This window comes from Dromaius novaehollandiae, chromosome 11 (assembly GCF_036370855.1).
Source record: "Dromaius novaehollandiae isolate bDroNov1 chromosome 11, bDroNov1.hap1, whole genome shotgun sequence".
NCBI lineage: Eukaryota > Metazoa > Chordata > Aves > Casuariiformes > Dromaiidae > Dromaius > Dromaius novaehollandiae.
In genome coordinates, this window is record NC_088108.1 from 2,024,653 (window position 1) to 2,049,571 (window position 24,919).

At 49.8% G+C, this 24,919-nt stretch overlaps 1 protein-coding gene across 6 annotated transcripts; it reads right to left on the bottom strand.

Moving 5' to 3' along the window:
- Nucleotides 1–1,774: 1,774 nt before the first annotated feature.
- Nucleotides 1,775–24,536, bottom strand: OCRL (OCRL inositol polyphosphate-5-phosphatase). Of its 6 annotated transcripts, none has more exons than XM_064517988.1 (24): nt 24,248–24,536; nt 23,432–23,511; nt 22,556–22,594; nt 21,736–21,843; nt 21,565–21,657; nt 21,034–21,154; nt 20,784–20,945; nt 20,101–20,202; nt 19,514–19,628; nt 17,532–17,648; nt 17,193–17,380; nt 15,569–15,680; nt 14,377–14,486; nt 13,252–13,387; nt 12,188–12,298; nt 11,970–12,053; nt 11,725–11,890; nt 11,262–11,497; nt 7,852–7,875; nt 5,489–5,608; nt 5,175–5,259; nt 4,502–4,629; nt 3,546–3,657; nt 1,775–3,428 (listed from the first exon to the last, which is right to left on the bottom strand). In XM_064517988.1, exons 1-24 carry the CDS (start codon nt 24,442–24,444, stop codon nt 3,304–3,306), a joined length of 2,871 nt encoding a protein of 956 aa, XP_064374058.1. In that variant the 5' UTR covers nt 24,445–24,536; the 3' UTR covers nt 1,775–3,303. The 6 variants fall into 6 exon arrangements, with proteins under 6 accessions (XP_064374058.1, XP_064374057.1, XP_064374060.1 ...); XM_064517987.1 differs by having other exon boundaries at nt 21,736–21,846; XM_064517990.1 differs by lacking the exon at nt 22,556–22,594 and having other exon boundaries at nt 21,736–21,846.
- Between the last annotated feature and the right edge of the window lie 383 nt (nt 24,537–24,919).

Below are 24,919 nucleotides of genomic sequence, written 5' to 3' on the forward strand. Positions count from 1 at the left end.
CTTTTCCTGGCCTGGCCGGCTGCCCGCAGGCAGGTGGGAGGCTGCCGGGCTCCTCCGAGCTCCTGGCGTGCCATGCCTGAGCTCCCTTGTGCCCCTCACGCGCTGCCTGCGGCAAAGGAGAGCCTTCCCCACGGCAGGGAGCCCCAGCAGTGCTGGGGACGGGCACGGGCAGAGCAGGCAGGGGCAGGCGCGTGCCGGCATGGGAGAAGCGACGTGGAAGCAGCATTGCTGGTGCTTCCACAGGCTGCTGCAAGTGCTGCTAGGTGGGTAAAGCGGGAGGGCTGCTAGCTTCCAGCACCCAGGGTCTGATGGCTGGGGCGGGTGCAAGCAGCTTCTCCATGCCACGCACACGCCTCAGTGCCACCCTGGGCATGCCTGTGGGTGCCTTGCAGAGCCCAGCCAGGATGGGGCTCACTGCTGAGACCTCGCTGAGCGGAGAAGCAAAGCTGCTCGGCGTGCTGGGAGAGGTGGTGGGGACAGGCTGAGCCATGGCTGGAGTCCTCCCCTCCTTGGCAGGGAGGACTTCCTTGAGGGGAGGACTTCCTTGGGAACTGCTGGCTGCATCCCACTGCTGCTACAGGGCCGCACCAGTCCCCCCCACCCCGTTATCTCCAGCATGGTGAACCCCAAGCCGCGTCAGGCTCTCCTGGCATCCCCGGCAGGCTGTACGGCATGTACAAGGCCTCACCTTCACGTGTGGGTCACAGTGGTGTGCCAAGAGCTGCCTTGGTCCCCCAACGACCTGTGTCGTTGGCCAAGCCCGGTGCAGGTCCATTCCTCGGCCCATCCCTGGAGAGCGGCAAGACTTCGCGCCCTCTCCGGCATTTCCGCCGGCAGTGCCAGGAATGCAGTGGCCACGGGAACAATGCCGGCACCTTGCGCCGGTCCGGTCCGTGACACAGCCAAGCACAGCTGCCCAGGCACAGCCCTGCTCTCAAGGAGACGGCAGGAAGCAGATGGAGATGACACCAGCAACCGTTTCCTGAGGCAGGATGTGCCCTGCTTTCTCCACCGCTGCTCCAGCTGCTGAGTGAGCGTGGCTGGAAGGGACCGCGGCCATCGCCGCCTGGCCGTGCTGAGAGCCCTGTGCCATGCTGTGGCACGGGCATCCCCGCGGGATGGCTGAGCTTTCTGCCCTGTGCTGGTGGGTGAAGACCTGAGCCCTTTGCTCTCACTCTTTGGGGATGGCAAGGCAGATCCCACAGCTGGGCACATCCAACATTGAAGCTGTTCCCCAGGAAAGGCGATAGCCTGGCCCTGGGCAGGGGCCCCAGGCCCTGCACATCATCTGGTGACTCCAAGGGGGGCTGGAGGTGGCAGGCAGTGCTGCCTTGGTATGGCAAGGGAGGACGCCTGACCGTGTTGTCCAACTGGCTTTGGCAAAGCTGCAAGGGATGACGCTCCAGCACGGTGATGGAGGAAAGCACCAGCACGTGGCATCAGGGCTGGAAGATGAGAGGGAGGGAGGCAATGACTGACTACAGGGTTGATGCTGCACCACTCCAGGGCAAAGCAGAAGATGCCAGGCTAAGGCCAGCTGACCCTCTGGCTGCTGGTGCTCAGGGGATGCTCAGCACCCTGGCACCACACCTCCACCTGCACCCCTGGGGCAGGCTCTGAAGGTGCCCAGGAGAGGCCTGGATCCGTGGGCTGGGAGGAGACGGTGGGGCTGCAGCTCCAGGAGCAGCCACCCCTAGTGTGCTGCAGAGCGAACGCGGGAGGCAGGGCAGGCTCAACGCAGGCAGTGAGGTCACCCCCAGCCCAGGCAACCTACTCATTGCACAATGGAGGTTTATTTGGAACAAACAGATTCCCAATAAATTATGTAGTTTAAAAATAAAAAAAAGAAGAGCACAAGGTACAGGAGCCTCTGGCAGCTCAGCCAGGGCACAGGGAACACAGAGCAGCACAGGATACGGCCCGACCCCACAGGGCTCAGGCTGAGCGTGGGAGCCAGCAAGGAAGCCAGCTTCTCCTGGACGCAAGCCCCAACTCACCTCGCCTCTCGCAGTGGACTCCCTTTGGCTGAGGCCGTGCAGCTCCCATCACAGCCCACACCAGAGGTCCCAAGGTGGGGGGGGGGTCCCTGTCTGGGCTTGTGGCCCAAGTTGGCAGGTCTCTGCTTAGTGTTTTGGTAAGGACAAGCCTTCCTCCTTGCATCCATCAGTGCCCAGCCCCAAGGGGTGCCCCCCACCAAGCTCTGCCTGACCCCAGCACTACAACCACCCCAGCCCATCAGCCCCCCCCACATGACCACCAGCCTATCCCTCAGCCCTGAGGTGGATTCATGGCTCATTTCCCCTCACCTGCTCCTTGCAGCACCTCAGGGAGGAGGAGAAAGACAGCACCCACCACCACCCTGGTGACCCAGACCAGGTCCTACCCCTGAGGCTCATCAAACAGGGCTGTGAGGGACACAAGCTGCATCCTGTTCTGTGCACCCTACCCAGTGCCAGCACACAGGGACAGCCCTAGAGAAGCTCTGCCTGAACCAAGGTCCTCCAACAGCCAGCCACAAAACCAGATGTCCCAGAGCAAAGCCAGGGCACAAGGGAAGGGAGAGGAGAGCAAGGCCCACATGCTAGTGCCAGAAAGCCGGAGGGGGAGAAAGCCTGGGTGCCAGAGCCTTACAAACCAAAACCAAGGGAGGAGGATAACGCACTGCTGGAGGGGAGGGAAGATGTCAAACCTCCAGATAACCCTCCTGGTACAGCCGTTGTCCTGCCTTCATAGCACAGTGATGGGGTAACAGAGTGAGCCTGGTCGGCTTCAAGGCAGAGGGTGACATATGACCAATGCTAGCCTAGGACAGAGTGCAGGGTGCTGACCAGTAACATCAGTATGCACCAGTAGGCATGCCTCACCCACGCAAGGACACAGCGTGCAGGCTGAGCACCCACCAGCTCTGCCACAGCCCTCCAAAAGCACCTGCAGTCTCTACCCTTCCTAGCAATGACTCCAGGGACTTGGGGGAGGAAAGGAGAGAGAAGCACAGCTAAAGGGAACTGGTGACACCGCTAAGGGAAGGCCACGCTGCCGGCACAGTGCTTGGGCACCAGCAGGGCCACCTAGAGCCTAGGGAGAAAGCAGAAGGCTCCTGACTTGGATGGCAGTGCAATGAGCGTGCAGGTCCTCTGCAGTGTAGGGTACAGCAGCGGGAAGGAGAGGAGAACGCTTCCTTTCCGACTGTAAACACGGCACTTGGAGTAGCCTAGAGCCTTCCAACCTTCGGGAACCGTCAGAGGCCTGGCCTCAGCACAGGGCCTACAGTGCAGGGCCCCAGCTTTGGCACAGATGCAGGGGTCACTCCTCATCCCCTGCGAGCAAGAAGCCGACGAGGAAGCTGATTGCACGCTGGCGGTCTTGCTGAGTCTGTTTTGCCATCAGATTGGGTGGAGGCCGCAGGAGGAGGCTGGTGAACAGGGTGGCTGCACAGGGAGGCAAGATTCTGTTATCAGACAGGAATGGAGACCTTGAAGGGCTCTGGGAAGAGGTTACATTTCAGGGACAGCAGCAGGAGGGGAGCATGCAGGCTACACACTTACCAATCATGTTGGCACTGACATTGTTGTCTTCTGAGTATTTGAGGAGCTCCCGGAGAAATGACATTAGGTACCGAAACACGCTGCGATGGCAACGAGGCAGCTGAGAAATCACCTGCAGAGAAACAGGAATGGGAAGCACCCATCACTCCAGCTGCAGCGGTCCAGTCTCGAGGTGGGCAACCTTCCCCCTACTACTGCCTCTGGGCCACTGTGTGGCCACAAATGCAAGTCACAAGCCCAGAGTGAAAGCAACAAGCCTCTGGCTGTAGCCGAGGGACGATGGCATGCACAAGCTTCGGCTCCTGCTAACGCCACTTGGAAGAACAGCCAGGAAGAAACCAGTGCTCTTTGCCCCTGTCTTCCAGCAATATCTCAATTCTCACCTCCCTGGCTGCACAGCAACAGCACAAGGACCAGGATGAGAGGTTTCCCCAGGCTAGCACTGAAAACACACCTGACTTCTTCTTCTGCCCGAGGACACTTGCTTGGTCTCGTTCTTTGCCCTACCAGCTATTTTTAAGAGCTGCTCTGCTCAGTTGTAGTCCTTAGTGCAAGCACAGCAACTGCAGCTCTTAATAGGTGCTTAAGCCCTCGAGACTGGTGGAGGCTCTTCCGCTCCCCTGGGGTTGCTCGCCCCTGCTTGCTCAGGGTGACACAGGGCACGTCTGGAATCTCTTTGGAAGCCACTGGCTCTCCTGGGGCTGCTGGGAAGCGCTGCAGTGCCTCAGGAGACACCTAAGCCAACTCCAGGGCAGAAGAGCACTGCCAGAGCATGCGCACCATCCTGCCCACCATGAAGGGCCTCAGAGCGCCTGCTCTCAAAGCCACCTGCCAGCCCATGGGCAGGGAGCAAGGTCCAGCAAGTCCGACCAAGCCAGAGCTCACAGGAGCAGGCAGATGGAAAAGCTGCCCAGAACCTGCACCGAGGGGACGTGAGGATGGAGGCAGCACTGCACCTGTCGGCAGAGCCGGCTGTCTTGCGAACAGTCGAGGCATCGCTGATACAGCTCGTAGCAGATCACTGGCTCCGGCAGAGCCTCCAGGAAGATGAGGAGTGCTTCAGCCACAGAGTGGTTACTGCCCGCTGGGTCGTGGGGAGTAAAGGGGCATGCTGAGCAGCTGGATCCCCTTCCTCTCCCCGTCTGCTCCCTGCCTCACCTACTCATTGGCTTGGCCTCTGCTTCTTCCTTGCAGGACTGCGCTGAGCTCTGTACCTGCCAAACTACTCTCTGACACCAGAGTCACCCTCCTCTGCTCTCTCCTACCCAGGAAAAATGCTGTTACACCCACCCAGCACTGCCTTTGCCCACCAGTCCCTCCACAATACCCCCAGCCCCACAGAGCTGCTCTGCTTCACTAAGTTGATCATGCTGCCCCAGTGCCCATTCTCTAGTACTTGGTACAGCCTCACAGCAGCCTCCAGCTTCCAAAATTCTGGCTCTGTGGCTGTTTAGCCAGCATGCTTTCAGCTTCAAGAGACATTATCTGTGGGGAGCCAGAGGGGAGCCAGGCCTCCAGCGGGGACCCTGCCAAAACAAAGTCACAGACCAGTTCTGCTGCAAGGGAGTTAGTGGGCTCCTGGGAAAGTTCAGGTCCAAGAGGAGGGTAAGCCAGGTTCAGCAAGGATACGGATTGTCTCAGGGATACTGGTGTCCAGGCAGTCAATGATCTGCTGCAGTTCCTCCTGCATCCCTGGAGTCTGGAACAGGTCCTCCTGCCAAAGACAGTGGAGTTAGCACAGGAACAGACAAATTCGCCTTCCCCACAGATGCTGAGAGAAAGCTGGTACCCCCAAACAGTATCTCAAGCATAGGGGAAAAGCCCTGCCTTATAAATACCGAACTGGGGTTGATCTCCAGATGCTACTGATGAATCAGGTACAGTCTCCCAGGTCACCGAGCCCTCAAGAGCTTCACTGCACAGGCAAAGGCCCTCTCCCTCACCTGGTGGCAGGCATTCTTGAACAAGTGGTCCACCAAGAGCCAGATCTCCTTTGGCACCGGCAGTGGCATCTCACTTGCATCCTCACTGTCCGGGGAGCCTATCTGCAGAACCGATTTCTCCTGGTGGCAAAGAGCACACAAAGTTTCAGGAAAACCTCTGTCCCTTTGCAATAGTCTTGTAAAGCATGCCTAGAGATGGACACAGCGGGACACAGGACTCATCTGGCCACTACCTGCTTTTACAGCACGGAGTCATCCCACCCCTGGTGCCAGCTCCACTTCTTCCTATTGCCCCACAGAACCACAGCAAACAGTTTCGGCAAAGCCTCAGGAGAGCTTCCCCCTCAGATATACTGGGTCCCACAGGATGGGTCTCTTGCAATCCAAGAGGGCCTGTTCACATCACAGCTTCCACCCTGCAGCTGATGCTCTAGAGGATCATACATTCTCAAGTCTCCCAATTGCTTCAGCTTCCACATTTTAGGTTAAATCCAACTGCAGTTCCCTGCTCATCTAGCTGATCTCATCTGGATGTAGAGTCAAGGACATTCATTTACTGATTTCTGTGTACTCTGATGATCTGTTCTCAGAACACTAAATTCAGTTCAGTTTTCTAAAGTTTCTTCACTGATTTTTTTTTTTAAGGAGATGTCTCTGCTGAATAGAGACTACCCACAGCCCATTGTCATATTTTCCTGCTTACTCATACGAGGCAGCTGATTAGCTCAACTGCTTAGGAATCTCCATCTACACTTCACCAGTCTTTAACAAGATCAACGTTTTCTTGTCTCAGTTCATCCTTATTTTAGTCATTCATGTTTCCATGTGCTTCCAAGAAGAAAGTCACACACAGGTCTCCAGAAGCACATTCAGCAGAGCTACCAAGAAGAGAGTGCCGCAAGCAGGAACACAACCCAAGGACAGCAGCAGAGAGGAGCGCCACAAGCCAAATGCAAAGCACTTAATTTCTGTTGTCAGCTTACGTTACAACTGTGATCTCTGCCCCTCTGTAGCACATAGCCACCAACAGCCAGCGTGGGCTGGCTCTGGCTTCCCCCAGCGCAGCTAGAGACACCTCAGATCAGCACAGCAGTCCCTCCCAAAAGGAGCAGCAGCCACGCTAGCTCCACAGCACAGCACAAATTTGCCTCCACGTACCACTAAATTTTACCTAGCTAGCAGACATTGGGTCATGGCTGCACATCTGCCTCACCCATCCGAGCACACATGGAAGGATGGAGAGCAGCACGTTAGGCAGAAGCGAGTGCATTACAGCTCTCCTCCAAAAGGGGAAAGGCAAGAGCTATGGACCCTCAGTGAAAGCTGCCCCAAGGCAGGAGCCTCCCCAGCTCCTCGGGCGGCAATGAAGACACAGAGCTTTCAGCTATCCTTTTGCGTTGGCTGGGCACCGAGCGCCCTCTCCTGCCCTGTGCGAGAAGAGAAGGCAGGTCTCATCTCTCCCGCTGCTCAGGAAGGGAGATGTTCTGCAAAAGGGTGTTCCCAGGAGACGGGCACCAAACTCTTCCCTTCTCCACGATCAGGAAAGAGTCTGAGGACTTTGTCTGGTTCAATACCTGAGTCCAATACCTCTTGGAGAGGAGGGCATCCATTTCCTCTCCTATTTTACTCTGTCACTGTACTCACAGCCTGGAGAGAGAGAAGTCATCTAGCCTGGGACATTCGCACAAAATCACTCACACTGGTTACCAACTGGCACAGGAAGAGAGCAGGAGCAACACTGCTACGTACAAAACAGAATCTCTCTCACCTGCTCTTTCAAGCACAGGTTGGACTCATTTAGCCTCTGATGCAGAGCACAAGTGCAAAGCAAAGCAGTGATCCTGCTTAGGCAGCCTGAGCTTTGCTGCTTGAGGAAGCAGACAAACTGCCTCCTACATGAGGCCTCCAGATGCCTCCATGAGGACACACCAAGATGGAAACAGCAAAAGACTTCAGTTTTCTAACTCAGTCCTCTCCCCACATGTTTGAAAAGGCTGCTGTGGTGAACCCCGTTTTACATGCATGGTTAGAGCTAATTCAGATATGCCAAAGGTTGCCAATTTTTTCTGGAAAGATTTATCTGTCATGCCTGGATCAGTACAGAGTATTTTTTGCCTAAAGCAAATTAGGTGAGCTTTAAGCAGCTCAGTTGGGCTGGTCCCACCTTGGCTACAGGGTCATTTTGTGCTTCTACATTTTCTCATCTATTCTGGGCCTTCAGCTGCAGTGAGAGGCTTTGCTGGAGCAAGCACTCCCTTCTGGACCCACCTCCCCTTCCCTGTCCAGCAGAAAACAAGGCAAAAGCTCTCATCCTTCACAAACACAAGCAAGAAACAGACTTCCCCAGGAGTCACTTGTGTTACCTTTTCTAAGAAGCTGTCTTCTCCCTGAGAGCAGAGTGGGAAAGAGAGAAGAAGAAAAAGTATCATTAACAGAGAGAATGTGATGTAAGATTAAGCAGAAACCTAATTTGCATTGTGGGAGCCCACTGAATGCCAGTTCCTTTGCGTGTTTTGCTGACATGGCCAAAGCTAAACCTGCAGCAGGAGATTTGGCTGCCAATTAGCAGAAATCCTGTTCACATGATGCATAACTGTCAGAATTTGTACAAAATCCTACCAGTGGCCTTGCAGCAGCACCGTTTACTAGCTAGTAAACATTCAGGCCACAGGCAGATGAGACACATTTGGCAGGAAGTCGTCCCCACTCTTGAATCTTCCCGATCAGAAACAAACAGCCCTGTAGTACTGCAACCATCTTCCCTTGTGATCAGGCCTGGTAAATGTTTTATCTCAGGCTAAAGCTGTATTTCCGAGCGTGTGGCAGCTGTGTTGCTGACAGGCCCCCTAAGCAGCTTTGTGTACAGTCAGGGAAATGAGTGGCTGTGCTCAAAACCCCATGCTGCTTGCCTGTCTCAACCTAATAGCATTAACACTCTGCAACGAGGAGCATGCCAAAGCCCCCTCTAGGCTGCGTGTCTGATCTCTCAGCCAATACTGAAACGCAGCATCCATTTACCAGTGCAGTGTGGGCTGGCAGCTTAGGAGGCTACGTTCAGTGGAGTCCAAAGGTAGAAGCAGAAGCAGGTTGCCCAAATTTGAGTTTTGGTGGACAAACTTTTCCATGCGGGAGCAACAGAAACCTGTTCAAGGAATGAGCTGGAAACGTAGCTGCAGCAGCTAGGAGTATGCAGCAGCTAGGGGCACATGAGGCAGGGAGCAGTGCCCTGGGCGCCCCCACACCTCCTGCAGTCCCCGGCTCCTCTGGAGGCTGCCCGCACGGACAGGCTTGCTACATGTTAGCACAGCCCCAACAGACCCGCCTCTCAGAGAGAGCAGCTTGCTCCAGACATGAGATAGTGCAGGATCTTCTTCCAAGACACAGGGGGAGGGACTACAGTCACAGGTTTGGAGACACCACAGAGCCACACTGCACAGAAGAGAGGCTTGTTTCGTAACTGGATGAGTCATCTCAACTGTCTTGCTTCCACCTGACTGCTTGCCCTGCTGTTCACCTCTCCTTCTGTAGCGCTCAACACTATTAGCTGTGGGAGACTAACCTACTCCTATCAAAGATTTTTCAGCGGGCTTTTTCAAGTCCACAGTGGGATCCCAAGAAAAAAATAGGATGAAACACAAATACTGAAATCCTAAAGGAAAAATGCTCGAGCATCAGCAGCTTCTCCCAGGAGGACTAAGAGAAGCATTTCAAGATCAGCTCCCACCTACACTTTGCTATCCTGCACCAAGCTGGCTCTCAGGTCCTTACTGCCCTCTTGCCTTCTCTAGATCTCCCTCTGCTGAAGGTAACCTGCACAGTCCACTCAGGCTGAGAAAAGTCCTTGATGCAAAGAATAAGCCCTGCCACTATATAAATGCAGGAGAGGGAATGGCTCTTAATACACAAGCATGTTTTCTTCCTCATACACAGCCCAAACAACTGCTAAGGGCATGTAGTTGGATGAAAGCGCTTCTGGGCCGCACAGTCCACCAACTTTCCCTGCAGAAAGTGCTCAGCTTTTCCTGTCTCTAAGAATTTCTCAACTCGCAGCTACGGTCAAAAACAAGAGACATAAAATAGCTTTAGCATGACAGTAGCTTTATAATCTAAACTACTAAAATTTGCGTTGCACAGTTGTATATCGAAGTCCTTGAGCTTGCTTAACATGTCCTGACTGAAGTACTGCAGTCAAGACCTAACACAAGAGATTGCTTCTTCGCTGTGCATTTTGGCACATAGCGCCTTTATGTTTTGCTCTTCTCAGATTGTTTTGCTTCCTGTCCTCCTACATGCCTCAATGAGTAACAGCAGAGGCAAATCTAGAGGTAAAGGAAGCAGAAGAGATCTCAAAGTACAATTAGTCAGACAGAAAACTAATAGCGTGTTCTCAAAGCAGAAGCTAAGAGTCTAGGCCCAAGTTCTTTTCCATCAAGAGAGAAGTCAGTGTGTAGCACTGAGCAGGAGAAAGCAAGAGCAGAAGCTGCCAAGACTGATGAAATGCTCCAGACCAAGCTGAACACACTTCTCACACAAGAATAATGATTTTGACTAGGATCTTGAAAAGTATGAGGAGCTTGAGGCCTAGATTAATTGTTTGAATTGAGGAAGCAAAGACTATCTTGCCACCTGGATTCTGTTTAGCCTCATCTTGTGATTACATAATAAAATTTCTAGGACAAAAATGGTCTTTTTACAAGTTGGGCCTGCAAGAACAGTTGCCACCTACTACCAAAGGTGGAAGCTGGAAGAGTGAGGCGTGCTGAGGGGAAAAGAACAGGGTTTAAAAGCAAGTGGGAGTGGAAGCCGTCAAATCCACGGTTGTGAAACAACAGCTCCCTACTGGATGAAAAAAATGCACAGAGGGTGAGACCACAAGCATAAGAGAGGAAAGGTACCAGATAAACTAAAAGAAAAAAGTCAGACTGAGTTAATCTTTTAGTTGAAAGAAAAAGAAATGTCTTTCTTGCCTGAAGAAAAATGGGTAGACAAACTCAGGAACTTGTAAACCTCAGTGAAGCAAGGCCAGGAAAGAAAATCATAGAAGAAAAACAAATGCAGGCTGAAAACAAGAACTGAGATAAAAAATGAGGTTTAATCCCAATACCAACTATGAGGAACCAAAAGGACAAGAGATGACTGGGACATGATTGCACCACCACATATTCATACAAATGGTTGCAGAAGGATAGAGATTGATGCTAGGGCCTGATGAAGCTTGCAGAGAGGAGATGTTATCCCTGCATTGAAGAACTTGCTCACCGTGGTCAGTGTGACGGGGACTGGCCAGAGTGGCTGCAGTATTGGTCGTTCGTATTAATCAATACATTTAACATTGTCAAATTCTTTCCACAAGTCCTTGTGCTTCTGTTTGTTCCTTCCCCCAAGCAATGCAAATGCCACAAGTGCCCAGATAGAAAAGGGGATTGGAGCCCTCACCATTGCAGGAGAACCTAGGCATCTCAGAAGAGAGCATTTCAATCGTACTTCTTATGAAACATCAGTGCAGAGCATAATATCTGGAACTTACTCAAAGAGATACAGAGGAAAGTAGAGGCAGAAAGCCATGGGAGGGGGGAATCATGAAACACCACATGAAGCTCTGGAAGAAGCAAGTCAGCTAAGAGTCAGCACAGCTGACCCAAGCAGAAGGCATTACTCCTGGTTTTAGGAGTAGGCAGTAGGGAATTTGCTCTCTTCCCCATTAACAGACCCCCAGGTTGAACCCAGCATGCTCATTCACATCAGTCTGCACTCCAGAAATACTACTACTTACCAGGTCAATGAGCTTAGTGACTGGAACTTCTCGGATTGGTCGTCTCATTCGGCACAGAGCCTCCAGAGAGGTGCCAAAGCAGCTGGGCAGGTAGCTCCCACTGATGGTGAGAAAATAGTCCTTCCCTCGGTCCAGATGAAGGACAAGAATATCCTCAATTTTATCCTCGCCTGAGTTCAGAAGGGTCACTGAGTCCTTACTGACGTACACGTCCAGGGAAATGTCCACGCTCTCATCTGAAACAGGCAGAAGCTCTCAAGAACACACGGAGACTCTCCACAAGGAATGACATGGACAAACATGCTACAGGGACAAAGGCCTCAAAACTGAGCAAGAAGACGAACAGAGAGACAAGGGTGATGGCAGGAGAGGTGAGACACAGGAAAGAGGGGAAGGACTGAATGGAGATGGGGTGGCAGTCTACACCAGCACAGTCTAGAGACAGCAATAAAACTCAACTCACTCGGCTCCAAGTAACCTTCACAAGGCTCGGCCCGAAGCCATGGCTTACAGTACTGGCTATCATTGAGCTTTGGGATGAAGGAGAAATGACAGGTGACCTGCCCGTTATTGGTGATCTGGAACTTCTGCTTCTGCAGCTGCCGGAACTTCACATTTTCAAATTCAAACTGCAGAGCAAAGAAGAAATAAATCTCATTAGTACCCACGAAGGGACACAGATAGCCATCCAGACTCTGCAGTGGCAACCTGTGACTGGGAGGCGCCTGCACAATTCTGAACTCCTAACAGAAGATCTGCCAAGGAGCCAAGATGCTGCTTGTAATCCAATTCCTGGTGAAAAGAAAATGAATGAAGTTTAATTTCCTACAACTCAGTTTAGCAAATCAAAGTCTTTAAAGGTCGATCTAGCACTTCTAAAGCTGCCGTGTTTGGGAAGGGGACAATGTTTCAGCTTTCATCCTCACTTCTCTCCTGCTTAGCTCCAGCGAAGGAAGGAAATCATTCTCCATTCTGTCCATCATACGAACTATGTCTTCAAACACTTTCCGGTATCTCTGCTCATCCACAACCTTTACCTGTGGAAGGTCAGAAAAAACAGTCAGAAAAGTTTCTGACCAGCATCATAGGCACTCTTGGTCATGAGTTTACTGCGTGAGAAGTGAAAGATTTCTCCAAGCACTTCTTGTGTGCACCTTAGAGGTTACAAGAATTTGCACAGGTGGTCTTCAAAGCTACACAGGCAACTTTAAGCAAATTTCACCTGTAAAGATGTTACTGGGGTCTTTCTGGACAAGAGGATCACAGAAAAACCCACAACTATGAAATTACTGGGGGTGACAGCATTGGCATCTTGCAGCATTACTCAAGATTCTTCAGGGAAAGAGGAGAAAGATTCTCCTTTAGGAGACCTGAGCTGCTCAGAGAGCAGGAGCTAGCAAAAATGGACATGGACAGTAGATATCTCTACTCAGCAAGCTAGGAACCGCAAATCTGCTGCCAGCCATTCACCACCAAACAAATTCAGATGTGAACCAGCAACCCTCTCTCTCTTAACACATCAGAGGCAACATTATCACAGCAGGCACAACTGTTTACTGTGCCTCACTGGGGAACACAGCAGAAACCTGCAAACTTCTCCAGAACTCACTCTCGTGGCAGATATCATGGGTTCTATCTGGAAGCTAAGCAGCACCATTAAAGCAGTCTATTGGATTGTCCTTCTACTGACTACAGGACCACACTTGCTGGGATAAACTCCAGCAATCACCTGCATTAATGTGGCATAACACTGTCTCAGCACTGCACAGCTAAGCTGCATTGCACATGAAGACCACAGATGCTGAGCTGTTTGCTGAGCTGAGGACAGCAAGGCTGCCAAATAGCAGCACACCTGCCAAACAGACACTCCTTATTTTTATTTACTTTATCCTTCTGTAACAGCATTCACACAAGTCTCTTGACTATACCATCATCTTAAAGGAATGAACAATCATGCCATGATCCTGCTCTAGCACATAAAGGAAGTTACCCCAATGCGGAAAAGCGCGCTGACTGGCTTGTGATCACTAGTCTTCAGGTCCATATGACTGCGATACCGGAGCTGATTTATGTTCCCTCCTCTCCAGAGGATTCGATCACACCATGCTGGCACACGACACTTTCCACTGCAAAGAAACACAGGTTACCACGGGAATCCAACACTCTTAATAAACCATCCAAGTTGTTACTCCTCACAGCCAGGCAACTTCCCCCAACCCCACCACCAACGGCTGCATCAGCAGTGATGGGATGAATTCCTGTCACTTCCCTTAACTTGAATACTATGTCCTTTCTTCTGCTTTCTTCCCATTTCCCTATACAGCAGTTAAACTCCTGCCCCTTGCAGCATCAGGAAACAAAAATGATCTCAGATAGGACTGTTCCCATAGCCTGAGCCCATGTGTACTGTGACCCAAGCTGCACTTGTTGCTTTTGCTGCCAGACTTTACCGCACGCTACAGCTTGATCCATTGCCCATTGTTTCCACTGCGGAAAGTCTACTCAGCTATTACCACCACGTTACGAAGTCTGAATCTTGGGTTATCCTTCTCCAGTTTAAGTACTGGGCTGATTCATAAACACGGGCAGACTAAAACCTGACTGCTATATGGTTTGTTTGAAACTCTTCCTTGGGAGGTTCTCCATTCAGAGCAAGCTTCTGCAGCAGAAGCAGAAATGTCTTGGAGAGACACAGAGCAAGTAGGAATCACTGCTGCTATCGCAAGGTAGCCAGCCCTGCTAGTGTGCCAGTCAGGGGACAGTATGACTCAGAGATTGCATTTCTGTCCTTTCGATTCCTTTTATACTGTTCCTCTGTCTCTAGCAGCAGTAAGAAATCCTCCCAGTGCAGGTCTCCTATGAGTTCATTCTTTACCCTCTTTCACGCATTGGAATCAGCAACAACTGAGGTTTCAAGTCATGTGCCTGGCCAACATATACAGTCTCTGCTTATTGCAGAAAGTACAGGTAATAAAGGATTACAAACCTGCCCATCTACTCCAGCCATCACTGTAAAACTGAGAAGTATTTCTAGCTCTAGGAAGCGGGAAATCAAGCTCTGTGAGAAAATGCTTTTTAGGTCACAGGTAAACTTGTCCACGAGCAGCAGATTTACCTGGAATCCCAGCGATCTGTTTTAGAGTCATATTTATATGTAGGGATGAATTTAATCTCTCCCTCGGTGAAATCAGCAAATGCTTTCTTATGAGTACGCTGAATATTCAACTAGAGGCAGGAAAACAACGTTTCTTAGAGGGGAGAAGAGGAAAAAAACCAACCAACAGAACCCCACACTGCACAGTTCTGGAAAGTAGTTATAGACAGAGTATTTGCATCCCACGATTACAGAAATCACCATAGATTCTACCCCTCATCCTCAAAACGATACCTCATATACTACACCTTTAACAAAGATAGAAATTCAGCACATCCATGGAATTTTTTCTAAACAGACTGAATACAAGTCGACAGCACTGTTTGACAGAGCACTCAGACAGCAAAAACAATAGTTAAGGGAAATATTACTCACTCCACTTAAGTGTTAAATCCCTTCATTAGTTTTCAGGCTTAAGTATCACCATCATTAATATTTCACTGCCAATCATTTTAGCAAAAGCCCCCAGAGTGTGCTTGGCTGACAACCTGACACTATCTTCCTTTTCTCCTGCTCTTCTGCAAAATTTCCTAGTTTCTTCTTGCAAAAATCTAAACTGCAGTTGTTTTCTGCATGGAGTTCTGCAACACACTAAAAATGAACTATAGAACAGAATCAATCAGATTTATCATTAAACTGTGTGTCAGAGATGATATTATATTATTTTTGTTCATATTTCATGGATACAATCCTTCATTTTAAAGGCACAGCTGGTGCTGTCTCAGTTTCCAGGGTGCTAGAGAGAAACGCTGAGCAGTGCAGACTCCAGCACAGAATTTAGGTCAGAGTAGCTGAGCAGAGAGCCTTGACTACAAGCGCCAGTCTCCAAATCAATACCTTTTCCAGGACATTGACTATGGAAGCTTTTATCACTGTTACAAACTCAAATATTCCAGCTTATAGTTTGCATGTAAGAGAGAAATCTTCCAGTGAGAGACAGAGAAGCTTGTACAGTAATTTTCTGAGTAATTCAGTTAATCCCAATATCAAATACAGTCTATTTTGGTTTAGCGGGCTGATATCTATAGTAGAAAACCCATGACACCAAGACACCCTGTGTTCTGTCTAGAGTCTATTATCACAGGGTGTCTGCGATAATAGCCAAGCCAAGATGATCACCCAAGCATTGAGCAAACAGGTGGAGTTCACTGACCTGGTCATATGTCAACAATTTCTGAAGCTCATTCTTACTGATCAGACTTTTCACCTCACTGGCATCAGGGAGACAAAGCCTGTAGTTCAAGTCTCCTAACCAGATGACAACACTGAAAACAAAGACAAACAGGGAAGAGAAGAGCCAGTAGTTAGTATCATAAGCTACACAGGAAAGAAGGGAGAGAGGAGAACAGCTGCCTGCTGGTGATTAACGTTGAGACACATGGAACAACAGCGGACTTGGAAGACTGACTCTGACAGTAAAGATTTCTAGTGGTGGCAGATAACGAAAATACTAATTCCATCTCCTTTGGAATCTCACATGGGATTGAAGACTCAGTTTAATGAGATGCTTGAGTTTGACTTAGTCTGAAAAAAAGCCTCGAAAACATCACCACTCTTTGTTGAAATGAAACCAGCCTATGTCATTTGGCTTCACAATTTCTCAGGCTACAAGAAGCCCATCTAGTGTGCAAGCTTTTCTTTTGTACAAAGGAAGGCAACGACAGAACCCATTCCTGCTCATTAACCAGCTGCGCTGGCTTATGTGTATCTATCTGTGCATTCACACCTCATATGGTACTATGGTTTTAGCAGTTTGTTTTCCACCATCTTTTTTGTAATCATATTAGGCCACTACTTTAACATCTACCTAGCAAAGACTGACCAGTCTAAAATTGGCAAACGCACAGTTAAGCTCCCTTGGAGGTTATGATCTGCAGAATATTATTGTGCTATCTTTTCCATCAGCCTCATCTCTGCAGTCATCAGCACTGGCTCTTACTCTGTTCATCTCTGGACTTTCAAACAGACCTACTGCTCTCTCTCTGTCAGCAGCTAAAGAACTAACACTGGTGGTACGCTCTCTCTTTACTCCATAAAGGTTTCATTCAAGGATTAAAATCTAAATCCCTTTTTAGTATCGAAGCTCTTCCTGTTTACAGTCAACCCTCAAAATTTCCATTAGTGAATTATCAAGTATAAGCTAATGTTTGAAGGTTTTCCTGTATTAATCCATTCTACATTTTCAGTTTTCAATAGTCCAAACATTAAGTAGAGTATTAAGTTTTCATAAACTTATATACAAATGATTAATTTACATACTTTGTTGCACACTTTTTGACTTTATTTGAATTATGCAACAGCACTGTCACTCCAGAAAAATCCAGTGTTGCCTGCATATCATCTGGTTTACTTAAGAAGAAACTGAAATTGCAATCGTAAGCACTCATTGCTCAGAAAAGCCACAAAAGCACTCCACACAGAGCTTCTCCCTGTCCTGCTTTTCCTTTCCTTCCACTGTTCATACTTCATTTCACATCACAACCCCCGTCCCAGTTTCTTCAAACCCTGTAACATTCAGTCACCGACTCTTGAACGGTGCCTGCTGAAATAAAAGTATTATATACAACACTTGAGAATAGGGCTGCTAGAGACAGGTCGCAGAAGTCACCACAACAAGAAGGTGACCCACTAATTTGACTGCGGGAGCTCTAGCATACAAGAGACCTTGGCATTTTTAGTTATATTGTTAATTAAGCCAGAAAATTTATCTGCGCTAAGGCTCCTGCTGCTGCCATTTTCTTAGGCTTCAGGAATGGAAAACAGCAAGGGAAACTTACTCATGTTTCATGATGTTGAGCTGAGGTAGACTGTCATCAGGGGTTATGAAAGTCATCCGAGCACAGATATCCTTATAATCCTGATTTCGCCGCTCGAAGTCCTCCACATGAGCCGCTAAGTGGGAATTGACAATGCAGAACGTCGTGTTGTGGAACACAAACCTCACAGCCACACCACCCTTGTTACCCTGGGAAGAGCAGGTGTCGACAGTTGTTAGACAAGAACACACAAGAGGCACCAGGGAGAGTAGGGGGATGGAACAGAAACATGAACAAAATCAGACTGTGCCATTTCTCACATGGATACACTGGAGCAACAAATTGGCCTAGGTGACTCACCATCTTTCCTATGATTCCAGTGCCCACAGACTCTATCATGACATCTCTGATATTACTCAGTTGATCCTTCTTAGCAAATACAAGCAGCATCATCCCAACTAGACGGACCATTTGCACCTGCAAAAATAAAACATACCTTGAACTCCCAGAGAAGCAGTGGAAATGCACTTCTGATTTGCCTGTTCCACCTGATGCTCTGCTTCTCTGAGCCTCCCAGTCCCCCATCGTGTTTTGTACTCAATCCTGCTTGCAACACTACCCAAAGGACCTCCTTTCCCAAAGCTAGTTTTTGGAAGACAATCTATCATCCTCCAACAGCAGCTGGCCATTAGTGGTGCCGAGCTCAGTTAATCCCCAACTCTTTGGTGTTTCTCTACAGACAATGCTCTCTTGTGAGGTAACGAATATGCGGAGTCTGTTCCTTAAGTCGCAGCCTTTTATACTAAGTACTACTCTAATCAGCAAAACGACCAGAAGTTGAGCAGGCTAGTTACACATGTTACAGAAGGCTTCCGGTTATAACTGTCACTGAGGGCTGTGGATTCAGCTGAGAGTAGGTGCTCATCTTTGCTTACTCAGAGCTACGGCAAAACCAGTGGGATGCATCAGAGAGAAATGGCCAGAAAAGGACATTTTTCCTGAGATCAAACATGCCTGACATACAGGGTATCAAAAGGCAGCATCCCCATGTTATATGAACTGTCTGCTTTTCGGAAAACATTTATTCTCTAATGGAAAGCATCTCTTTCTGGAAATGAGGTTACTCCGCAGGCCTCAACCAACATATGTTAACACAGTGCCAATATACATTGTTCCACCATGGATCTCAGGTCTGCCACTGATTCTCTGACACATGCTATGCCACTGCACTTCTGTCCATGAGCTTCCTTCAAAACCAAGGCTGGGGTCCCCACCTCCAAAGCCAAGTAGAAGGCCTAATCAGCTTGAGCACACATTCTACTGGCTCACTTTGGAAGTGTAAAAATATTAAAATGCATTGGGATTAAGCCTGTGCAGTGAAGGAAGAAGCCTAAACCATCCCCACAGCACTATACTGGAAGAGCCAGAGCATTCAGTATACTCTGCAGGACTGAAATTTGCATGCAACCAGGAGTCTTATCTACAGTTTTGGTCACTTCCCCCTGCCTGCAGCCTTACTGTGCTCTCTCTTTTTTACAGGGTGAGAAAAATTTGCCTGAAAAAATCCAGTAAAGCAAAGGCACAGGAAGATCAGCCTCTCTTCACTTCAGGTCAGGACCCCTAGCTTCCTCTTTTTGAATCTTAGTCCAGCAAGGTGTTCTGTTCCTCCTTTTGATCATCTGTATCACGTGCCACTGAACTCAACACAAAGCAAGCACAGGCGTGTGACAGAAAGCACAGGCTAAGGAAGAAGGGGAAACTGGTTAACGTACTTAGGGCTGCTACCTACAGCAAAAAGGCAAATTCGCTACAGCAGAGCAGAAAACCAACTGTTTACCCCAAATCAGCCAGAATAAAGTCCAGCTATCACAACTGAAATAACTCTGTCCCAAGGTAGCCTCCTCTGGAAGATTGCTCTTGAGACAAATTCTTCCATTCCTTTACAGAAAAGCTATTCATTTAATTTACAGCTCAAGACACATCTTGTTTCTATAGTACGAAGGTGCAAGAGTAACACAGAATTTGAACCCACTACCGAGATTTTATTGAGCACATTACGTTCCTCACACCCGCCTCTTTTACTGTAGAGTTATTCTGATCTCTGTCTTTATAAACTTTTACTTCAAAGTAAAGTATTCCCCTGTGATTGTGAGACGGAAATAGACTCTCTAGATTTATTCCAGTGTATACGATACACAGGTACACACATGCCAGGTACACACCCTTGATTCCTCTGTTCTCTGCTCTTCAGGTTAGGTGAAGAAAGAGGAAGCCCATTTCTGTTTTCTTTACAATTGGGCTAGCTCTGTGACAACAATCCCACATAACTGAATAGGACTCACTTTCTTATACTTAGCCTGAGGGTGCAAGGACTTCTCCACAGCAGCCAGCCATTCCTGCTCCTTTGCAGAGTCAAAGTAGAAAAACGCCTCTGTGCTGAGGTCCAGTTCCTGGAACCTAAAACCAAGCCAACTTAGCACATCCCATCTCTCCTACAAATCAGCCTCTTTTTACAAGAGGGTCCAATGTGAAACTCTACGAGTATCTCTTTTTGGAAGAAAAACTCATTCCCACTTGCTAAATAAAGCATCAGAATTTCACCACAGTGCCTTAGAGACCTTACTGAAAGACACTCTAGAAAGCATCTCCCTGAGAGGTATTCCTTTTAGTCTGAGGACAACCAAAAGGCTCAGGGGATGCCTCAAGGAAAATCTGCTTTGTTATGTCATACCAGCCTCCTGTTTAATCTGAGGTTCTGCCTCATCCAAATGACTATTTTCCCTAAGACTGCTCTTCCGAGGCATAGCTCCGCTCTGTGGAACCTTTGAGAGCAAGACAGGAACTTAAAATAAATACAATCCACCAGTGCCCAAGCAAGAGCAACAAGAAGCCAAGTACTGTAAGTAAATATGAGGTCATCACTCCTCACCCGACGCAATAGAAGTCTGGAGGCTCCATGTCACACACAAGCCAGGACTCCAAGCTGCAGTCTGGAGACTGCCCGTTCACATTCCATGTCCCCACAAAAAATCTGCAACACAGAAGCAGCTGAACTGTCAGAAAGCAAAATAAATACTGCATCAGCTCAGTCCCTCCAGTGCAAATACAGCAGCATCCAGGCTGGGAGCAGATGCAACGTGTGAACTGTCAGTGCAGCAGGCAAACTAGGGGTTAACTGAAAATACTCCTAGGTTTCGCTCATTTTCAGTGATGCTAATCTGAGGGATTTTACTGAATGCTGAAAAACAGAAGACATTTCACTGGGGACAGCAAATAACTTCTGGCTCTTAAAATTCATGTATGGCGACACTAAGACAGCATAGTAGCCAAAGCTGCCTTTATCCTCTTTCTGCCCAGCTGCTTCAGTCTTACTTGAGGGTCCAGAGATCTGACAAACATAGGGGCAACGATGCAAAAGGAGAAGCTGCACTGTAGACATCTTTTCACTTTGAATGTGCACGGACCCCTGCTTAGCCATCCAAGCTGACCACCCCTCAGTAGCAGTCAGATTTTAAACCTGGACTAGATATGAGCTCACAGAAGAGATAAAAAAGCTTTGTCCATCTATGCAGCACACTGTTCCTGAATCACAGCTCTGGAAGCAACTCTGACCTGAAGTTCTGAAGGTTAACATACTCCTTCTCTCTCCTGGCAAGCACGTGTTTGATGAGACCTTCTCTTTGTCCTGACTGGGTGCTGGGCAAAAATATTTTGCGCATAGTGTTGGTTACTTTTGGCTGGTCCCTTGATGTACTCTCTTTCTCTCGGTGCAATCTAGGAAGGAAGCAAGAGCAGAACTAAAACTGGTCCTGCTGTCTAAGAAGAGGAGAAGAAAAGGGAACAGATACACCAGGCTACTTACTGCCTACTTTGAGGCACAGGAGGAGGTGGAGGTTCCCGGCGAGATCCCATTTGGTGGTTTTGCACGTTTCTTTTCTTCTCCAGGCTTATAGTGTTGAAGTCATCCTCAAACCCCAGAGCTCCTATAACGAAGAAGCCAAGCACAACACCCTCAAACACAATTTAAAACAGCTCAAAACAAGAACGAAGTAATATAATTCCATGGAAAGTGAAAGAGCAAATGGTAATAGCGATATACCATCTCTGGTGACACAGAATGAGAGAAACGGGTATTAACCACAGGCCAAAGCAGAACAGAGCTTAACATATGCAAACCAAGGCATTAGACAGAAGACAGCACTCAATAAGAGACAGTCCAGGGCAACAAAGCCCAAGGACCAGGATGTTTTGTTTTCTGCAGGATAAGGTGGGGTCAGGAAACGGAGAAGAAGTACTAGCCAGACTGCTGAGCGCAGCGTCAACCACAACTCCCTGCCACCGAGGACCCCATTACTGACCACAGAGCATACAAAGGTGACAATCACTTCAATACCTGAAACAGAGGCCTGTGGTAGGCCTGCGAGGTTCTTCACCTGATGCCAGCTAGCTGGGTCCTTATTTTCAGGAAGAGAAGCTTTCAAGTGGGCTGGAAAAAAAAGAACAGGCCTATCAGAAACTGCTCGTGATCTGAGGATTTAACAAACACAACTATAGGTCTGGTTACCTTCCTGTATGCTCTGTATTTCTGAAAGAAAGCCCAAGCAACGCTCCTCATCAGGGATTTCAAAGAGCCGTTCAGCTGTCTTGTCACCTTGTATCCGGATCTTGCAGCCTGCTTCAGGCATAAAAACAGACACGTAGAGACACAGTCAAGTCTCGTTCACAGATATTATCCCCTCCCAATGACCAGGCTTACTAGGTATCCTTTGAGCTCCTCAATGGAAGCGAACATCCACCTATGTTTTCCTATGCAAATTTGCATCTAAGCTAGTCTCCCTGTGCTCTTGAGAGTCTGCCACATTTGGAGGACCACCAGCCATATTTTCCTGGTTTTAAGAACACTTCTCTCCCCCTGCTGCCAGGCAGAGAAGAGCTCTAAAGCTGGTGAGAAAAATTTCTCTAAAGGAGAGACTGAAGCAGTGCCTAGACAGAGTACGGCCAAATACCCATCTAAAAAGGCAGACAGTAAACTAGGCTCAAGTTCAAGGCAAACAGATGGAAGGGAAATGAGAAAGGTTGAGGAAGGCTGGGCAGGACCCTGGGGAAATACTTAAGAAGTTAAAGTTTAACCAAACGACAATTCCTCCATGCAGGCATTTAGACCATGTTTGTCATGACAACTGAATGCCTACTAGGAAGCATAAAAGAGCCAGACCACGGCATTACAGAAAATACACTCCATACCTAACCAAAAGACAAATGCAGAGCATGGAAGAAGAGTATGAGATAGCAGGCAAAAGAGGAAAAAGCATACACCTGTGACCAACATGCAACGTGTTTGCTGAAAGCTTCAGCCACATGACTGTCTTGGTTATACAACTTACTGTTTGTAGCTATATCAATCAGTAGAGTCTCTTCTGCCTCTGGAAGAGAGAAAAACAGGATCAAGAGAGTTTACACTGAATGCTGTGGCCATTCAGTACTCAGTAAAAGCATGCTGCCTGCTTCTAGCCGCAGAAGAGTCCCGACAAAGGAACGAACAGCTTTAATTTACCTCTCTACACTAATAATGGCTCCAGCAGAGAGAACAGTCATATCTGGACAGCCTAGACAGACATTCTCCACAATCAAAGCATCACAGGGGAGATTCCTACCATTCAGAGTTCTTGTACTCCGGAAGCTTTGTTCCACATAAGTGTAGTTCCTCTGAAAAGCACCAACCTGACATTTCTGTACTCTAAAGTCCCCAGGTATAGGCGAACAAAAGTTTCTTCCCATATGATCCTACCAATGATCTTCATGGCTTGTCTACACAGCAAAAATTAGGGGCAGAACTATGCTGAATTATACAGAGGGCATAAACTTATCCAAAAAAAGGTGCTTTTATTTCTCCCAACTCTTGTCATTACGGAGAAGACAGACAGCTATCAGCAGCCATTCAATCACTACAGACAAGCGCTGAAGGCACTGGCTCTGTGTGATGCCTACTACACTGAGCCAGCCAAGCCCACCGCTCATCTGAACTAGCCAAGTTTATCGCAGGTGTATGCTGAGATGGAAAGACTCCCCACTCAGACCTGGAAGAAGCAGGAGTCCAAAAACTCTTTAGTTTCAGTACCACAAGGAAGCATTCAATCTACACGGATGCTCAAGAGGCAGGTCTAGAAGCACCACACCGACCTCACGCCATTCTTGCTGATAAACAGCAGTGGACTTCTGCCACAACAGGGTGAGAGAGCCCACTGTAACAGAGTCAGTACCTTGTACACATTTAAAGCGGCTGTTGATGGGAATGTAATCCGGATCAGCGTATTCGTTCTCTTGTGAATGGATAATTATCCTGGAGACAGAAAGAAGGCCTGTGAAAAACCAGAGTAACCCCCTGTTTGTACATGGAGAAATGTTAATATTATAATGAGAGCTGTATTTATGGAGAAATGTAATGCATGATTATTAGTGTTATGCTACTGGAATAGAAAAAGAGAGGAAAGCTCAGACCTGTACAGGATGTGGGTGAAAACAAATGAGTATGTGGTGGGAAAACAAGCACTTTTCAACTTTCACTGCTACAGGGCAGGTTCAGCTCTAGGGTGGCAGCAGCTCTAGCTCCTCGGAGGAGCAGGGGCACAGAGCGGGAACTGACAGCTAGAAAACAGGACTTCTCCTCTTCCCGCCTGAAGATCACCTTCCCCAAGGCAGGAGAGAGAACTCCAGCAGAAGAGAGTCTATTCTGTTCCTAGGGCTTCTCTGAACACACAGGCTCCCCAGCTTTAAGCCCTCTGGCATACCGAAGCGGCACAACCTCCCCCCCCCCCCCCTCCCCAGGGCTGAGACAAGCTCAGTAAAGGCCTGGACAGCTGAGGGGCTCCGGAAAGGGCGCGGAGACACGGGCTTCCCCCGCCCAAGGCCCCGGAGGGAGCAGCGCTGGGGAACCGGCCCCCAGGCAGAGCGACCCGCCCGGAGGCAGCGGCACGGCCGGGCACCGGCCCTGCTGCCAGAAAGGCCGCCAGGGACCCGCGCTCTTTCGGCCCCTTTCCCAAAGCGGAGCCGCCGCCCGGCCCCGGCGCGGTACTCACTCGTGGCGGCCGTGCCGCTGGGCCAGGCTCAGCACGCACGGAGCCCGCCGCCCGCCGCGCAGCTCCTCGCCGGCCACGCTCTGCGCCGCCGCCACCCCGCGGCCCGGCCCGGGCGCCCGGCCCGGCCCGGGCCCTTCCCGCGGCCCGGTCCCGGCGGCTGCGGCGAGGCTCCAGGCCCCGGCGGGCGGCGGCTCCATGGCGGCCAGGCCCGCGGCGCCCTCGGTCTCCCGGCGACTCGGCGCCGGGCGCGACGGCAGCGCAGAGTGGCGCCCGCCGGCAGAGCCAGCGCTCCCTGCAGGCGGGCGGACCGCGCCGCACGGCGCCGCGCACGAGGGGGGCAGCGCGGGGGGCCGCGCGCAGCGCTAGTCCCGTTGCCCAGGCGACGCGCGCGGGAAGCGCCGCTGCCCGGTCCCCGCCGGGAGGGGGGCAGGGCGGGAGGGCCGGGAAGCGGGAGGCGGCGGAGCCGCGCGCGGCCGGGCCTCGCCCTGGGAGCTCTGCGCTGCCCGCGGGGGGAGAACTGACCCGGCGCAGCCCCAGCCCCAGCCGCAGTCCCTGTCCCTGTCCCAGCCCCAGCCCCTGTCCCAGTCCCAGTCCCTCTCCCAGTCCCTGTCCCAGTCCCAGTCCCTCTCCCAGTCTCTGTCCCAGCCCCAGTCCCAGTCCCAGTCCCTGTCC